The sequence below is a fragment of the Grammomys surdaster genome, unplaced genomic scaffold, assembly GCF_004785775.1.
Source record: "Grammomys surdaster isolate TR1022 unplaced genomic scaffold, NIH_TR_1.0 316, whole genome shotgun sequence".
Lineage (NCBI taxonomy): Eukaryota > Metazoa > Chordata > Mammalia > Rodentia > Muridae > Grammomys > Grammomys surdaster.
In genome coordinates, this window is record NW_021604735.1 from 402,280 (window position 1) to 408,069 (window position 5,790).

General features: G+C 49.5%; 1 protein-coding gene across 2 annotated transcripts in view; it reads right to left on the minus strand.

The window, feature by feature from the left end:
• The window catches only part of Fbxo24 (F-box protein 24), a 15,198-nt gene that overhangs the window by 6,127 nt on the left and 3,281 nt on the right, over positions 1–5,790 (minus strand). Inside the window, exons 1-6 of one of the 2 annotated variants that reach the window (XM_028777860.1) lie at positions 4,968–5,202; positions 4,600–4,695; positions 4,328–4,511; positions 2,281–2,519; positions 1,703–1,937; positions 98–256 (exon numbers count right to left, since the gene is read on the minus strand). In XM_028777860.1, coding sequence (XP_028633693.1) covers positions 98–256; positions 1,703–1,937; positions 2,281–2,519; positions 4,328–4,511; positions 4,600–4,695; positions 4,968–5,039 — 985 coding nt within the window. In that variant the 5' untranslated portion in view covers positions 5,040–5,202. Of the gene's footprint in view, positions 1–97; positions 257–1,702; positions 1,938–2,280; positions 2,520–4,327; positions 4,512–4,599; positions 4,696–4,967; positions 5,203–5,790 lie in introns of those variants that run through there. The other variant, XM_028777862.1, reaches the window with a different exon arrangement.

Below are 5,790 nucleotides of genomic sequence, written 5' to 3' on the forward strand. Positions count from 1 at the left end.
TGTGTGTGTTCTGGGGGCTTGAACTTATCCTCAACCTTGTACAACAAGTACTTTTCCCCATGGAGTCATTTCCCCACCCCTGGGAGGTGCTTCTTACCCGTGATATAGAGGGTGCTGCTCTGGTTAGAAGCCATGCAGGTCACACGCAGGTGAGGCAGGCATCGAGACACCTTCCTGAGGGCCAGCTGCACTGTGTAGGAGCGTGGTTGGTCCAGCTGGGTCTCATTCACAACCAAGGAGTAGATCTTTCCTTCCTCTGGGGATATGAAGGGAGGCATATGATTACATGGAGGAAGGGATTCATCAGTAGCCAGACCGGCATACCATGGTACACTCAACAGAAACGCTGCCATCCCTAGAGTAGAGTGGCAAGGGAAAGGATGGAGGGCCAATGAGACGATCACATGGGTAAAAGCACTTGTGACAAGTGAGTTCAACTGCTGAGACCCATGGTGGGAACAGGACATGAGTCCTGAATGTTGTCCTCTGATCTCCGCATGTGCATGACATATGCATGCCTACACACACACACACACACACACACACACACACACACACACACAGTGGCAGGAAGGGATACAGTATGGTGACACATGCTTTTAATTTCAGTACTTGGAAGGCAAAGACAGGCAGACCTCTGTGAGCTCAAGGACAATATGATCTACATAGTAAGTTCTAGACCAGCCAGGACTGAACTACTTAATGAGACTCTGTCTCAACAACAGAAATGAAATAAGAAGAAAGAACAAATAGAAAAGGGAAGGGAAAAAAGAGACAGGATGGCTTCCAGCCCCCAGACTTCAACCCTGAAAATGAAGCAGGAGGCATGTCAGCATGGGAGAAGATGCGGAGCAGACCCAGTGATTAGCTGTTGCAGACTTTAAAGGACGAAGCCTGGGTATTTAGGTTCCCGCCTGGCATCCGGAAGCCCACAGGATCTCAGTCTCTGGGAAAATGGGCAATTTGGGGTCTAAAGTGAAGTGCCTCGCATGAAGGTTAGGAGGAGATTGGACTGTTAAAATCGGATATTAATTAGAACAGTGTTTTCCAAACTATGTAACAAAGCAGTGTAATAGCACGGACACACAAGCCACAGTGCATGCGCGGAAGTCAGGGGACAGCCTCTGATGTTGGGCCTTACCTTTTACCCTGTCTGCATACAGTCTCATCCCTGCTGCTATGTATGCAGACTAGCTAACCGGAGGGCTCGGGGATTCTCCTGTCTCCATCTTGCCTCTCTCCATAATAAGATTACAGACTTGCACTACCACCAGTGCTGACCTTTACGCTGGTTCTGGGAATCCACGCTCATCTAATGCTTGTATCCTGAGTCTTTTACCCACTGTTCCATCTACTCCACTCTCCTGTTTTATTTCTGAAACAAGGTCTATGTAGACTGTCTTCAAAATCTCTATGTAGCTTAAGAACAAGCCTGAACACCACACTCCCCTACCTCCACTTCCCCAGTGCTGGGAGTACAGTCATGTATCAGCATGTCCACATTATATGGTGCTTCATGTAGATTGATCTATAGCCCCAGCCTGAGAATTTATCTGAATTCTATGCGAATTCTAGAACTTTTGGGGTGGAGAGCCGGAGCAGGCAGCAGGTAGAATGCTCTCTGGCAGACCCCTTTCTTTCTCTCCCCTCTTGAGCAGCTCCTGAAGAATTTGCTAGACATTTGCAAACCACTGTGTCACACCTGTGAGGAGTAGCAGGGCCCGCTGGGTCTCCTGGCCAACCAGAACGATCTGCTTGAAACTCATGGAGTGGTGGAATGTCATCTTGAAGACCCGCTGTCCGCTGGACTGCAGATAGACCTCCACACAGTCGCAGGCCCGGCTACCAGTGGTGCCCACCACTGCTGGCTGTTCCCGAGTAGCCAAAACATAGAGGTACTTCCGGTAAACTGTGTCACATCTTGGGTCGGATGCAAACTGTGGAACAAGATGATGCTGTCTGGGGATCTAAGGCTCTGGGTGGGAAGAGGCTAGAGCAAGTGGATCATGGGATGAGATATGAAATGCTTGGGTCCAAGGTTAAGAAATGGGAGATTACTTAAGAGTAGTGATCTGACTCAGTGGAAGAATGTTTGCCTACTGTGTATGACATGTTGAGTTCAATTCCCAGTACAACAAACAAAAAACAAACAAACAAAAAAACCCCAAGAAAATGATAGATAAATGGTTTGCTTTCAGGTTTCCTCTGAGAGGGAAAGACTCAGGACTGGTGAGTTTCCTTAGAAGAGGGGAATTCTGAGGCCAGAACTCCTCTACTCACATCCTTGGCGCCTCGACACAACACCACGTAGCGGCAGGCACGCTTCCACTGGATCTGGCCAAGGGTGGACGAGACCAGAGCGTTTTTGAGGAAGAAGAGGGTCCCCACATAGTCAAGAATGAACACGTGGTCCTTCGTGGGTAAGAAGCGGCGGTAGCCATGGGCTAGCATGGGGGCCACACTCTTGCTGAGACATCGGCGGCGTCCTCCGAAGGCCTGGAAATACAGGCCCTTTGTATCTGGAGAACAGGAGAGGATGGTTTCAGGGTTGAGGGGATAGGAGTGTTGAGAGTCAAAGCTTGGGCAAGCTAGATTTTGTTTTCCAGATGCCCTGGTATTGAGATTTTACTTTTCCATCCCTAGACTTAGGGACCAGACCCCTTCCTGGGGTCACACAGAAAACTTGGGTTTATACCCTTCATCTGCCCCCACTTCATCCCAGGGCTACACCTGTCCTTCACAGTAAGCATGTCTTTAGTTCAACCTTGTAAGGGAGATATCAAGGAAGCATAAGAATAACCAGAAAAGAAGTAAAAAGAAGAGAGATAGGGAAAGCCAAGACAATCCGGCCATCTTCGCTCATCTCTGGCTTTCCGGTCAGCTTTCTCTAAACTCTGTGTGTCTGCTGGGAGGGTGGGGATAGGGAAGAAGTGATTAGGTACGGTCTTTCTGAAGTGGAGTATTTGGGTCATTGTTCTCAAGCTGTGGTGATGTTGTCCCTCAGAGACACTGGGAGTTGGTACTGCTACTGATCATGTAATAAATAGGACAGCCACCACCACAACAAAGTATTTCGTCTCTGGCTGGGGAGATGGCTTGGTGGTTAGGTTCTTGCCTTGCAAGGATGAGGCCCAGACTTGAGAGAGGGGAAGCCTGGATGGGTTTCTTGGCCTGTCTGCAATTCTAGCCTTGGAAGATACAGATCCTCAGTGCAAGCTCGTCAGTGAGACTAGTGCTGGGTCTGACTGGGAGTTTCTGCTTCACTGAATAGAGAGTGGAAGGTGACTGAAGATGATTCCTGATACCAACCTTGGCAACTACACACACTTCCCAGTGTGCAAGTGTCTGAACACATGCAAACATGAATACACCACACACACGCAAACATGAAAAAAAAAAAAGGTTATTCCTTCATTTCAACTGTAATAGTGCCAAAAAGTCCGGGGAGATGGCTGAGTGCGTAGTTATATGTTATGCATGCATGTGTGTAGTTATATGTTATGCATGCATGAAGACCTGGGTCCCGAGCCCCAGCACCCACAGAAGCTGCTGTGGAGCCTGTATAACCCAGCATGCACTGCTGGAATGGTGGGGAGCAGAGACAGAAGGCTCCCTCGGGCTTGCTGGCTATCTGTCTAGCCAAAACAGCAAGCTCCTGGTTCAGTGGAACAGAAGGTAGCAGGCTGGAGAGATGGCACAGAGGTTAAGAACACTGGCCACTCTTCCAGAGGACCTGGTTTGGTTCCCAGCTCCCTAGTGGCAATTCAGAACCATCTGTAATTCCAGGTCCAGATGATCTGATGCCCTCTTCTGGCCTGCTTGGCACTGCATGCATGTGGTCCACAGATATATATGCAGGCCAAACACCCGTAGACATAAAATAAAGGTAAATACTTACAAATATATAAGGTAGAGAGGGACAGAGAGAGGAAGACAACCAGAGTCAACTTCTGGCCTCCACATGTGACCGAACTAGCTGATGTACCAGTGTACACACGCGCGCGCACACACACAGACACAGAGAGAGAGTTAACTCTGATTTAAAAGAAGAAACTCCATGTCTGGGAAATAGGGCTGTCTCTAGGGTTAGACCTGGAAGAGTTGCTGCATGCAGGGAGACATGGCTAAAATAGTGATTGAACTGTGAATGGGCTGTCTGTCAGAGGGGCCTGAGAACTTTGGAGGAAGTACCTCGTGGGGTATGTTCAAGATTAACAAGGTTGCCAGGGGGTGCAAAGATCATCAGACAACTTGATAGAGAAGCAAGTTCCTAAAATAAGGAAGGGCTGAGGCAGGGAGAGGAAGGAGTTACTAAGGGGAAGTGTACAGTTAAGAATGGCAGCTCTCTTCCAGGGCCGGGCCCCAGAACCCTGGTCACGGATGCGTGGGCTGAGCCTTCGACAGATGTGCCTCCACACGCCCTCGGCGTCACACACTTCATGGAAGTAGTGGCAGGTCTGGCCTAGGGCGACCACGTCTTTGACAGGGAGGAAGGAGACGATGTGTTCCACCTGTGGAGGAGCAGGAGGGAGGAGGGGGAGTCACAGGAGGCCCCTCAGCCCTGCAGTCACCATCCTTCCCTAAACCCTAAAGGCTCACCAGCTCTGGGGGGAACAACTGAACAGAAATAGGGTTCCCTCTTTCCTTCTTTTCACCCCCAGCCTCCAGGCCACAAGAAGGGCAGCTGCGCTTCACCTGCCAGAGGAGAAAGGGGACAAAGGGGTTCTGTGGGGGGGTCACACCTATTTCTTTTTTCTCTGCTGTTCAAACTAGGTTGGTTTTTTTTTTTAAAAAAACTCTTGCCTTAGGGTTCATCGAATTCCAACTCTATGCTAGCAAATCCAGCCCTCCCGTCTCTCTCCAGGACCTCAGGCCTTCATCCCTCCCTTGTCTGCCTTATTCCTGAGCCTGTCCCTGGATTTCTTGCTGCTCATCAACTCCCTGGCCTTCCCTTGCCACCCCCTCACCCTGAGCCCCTCCTCCTGTCTGCACAGCCTGGTCAATTTTTTCAGCTTCTGTCTCCGGCTTCTCCTCACCATCCTGACTGGCCCCTCCCTGCTCCTGCCCTCATCTTTCCAGGCCCCTTGGCTGCCCAGGCCCCAGGACCCCGTCCCCGCTGCCTTTCCCACACCATGTCCCCAGTCTAGGCTTGGGGGGCCTCTAGGGCCCCTCTATCATCTAGGCCCCACCCCCATGGAGTCTGGGGCACATAAACCTTTTTGTGACCTCACTGTCCAGCAACTGTGACCTATCCTCCTTAGCCTGACCCCAGAGGTAGCTTCTGGGTTCTAGCTCGATATGGCTGCCAGAGAGGGCTCATGGGATACATGTTTTACTGGAGATATAAAGAGTGAACTATTGATAGATGGTAAGTCCTTCCTCTTCTAGGAAGTAGTAGTAGACTTTCTCAGTTTTCAGTTGAACTCTGAAGAGAAAAACTGGGGACTCCTGAGTAGTCCCTGGCCTCCAGGGATTTGTATCTCCAGAGTACAAAGCCCAAAAAAGTATAGGGCTGGATATCAGCTCAGTTGGTAGGTGCTTGTCTATCATGCATGAGGCCCTGGGTTTGATTCCTTAGCACCAGGTAAAGCCCAATATAGCCGTGCACACTTGCAATTCCAGCATGGGAGAGTTGAGACAGGAGGATCAGGAAAGGAATCCAAGGGCATTGTTGGCTGCATAATGTGTCTGAGGCCACTCTGCATCACTGCATTGCATGACATTATCGAAATAAAATAAAATAAAATAAAATAAAATAAAATAAAATAAAATAAAATAAAATAAAACTTT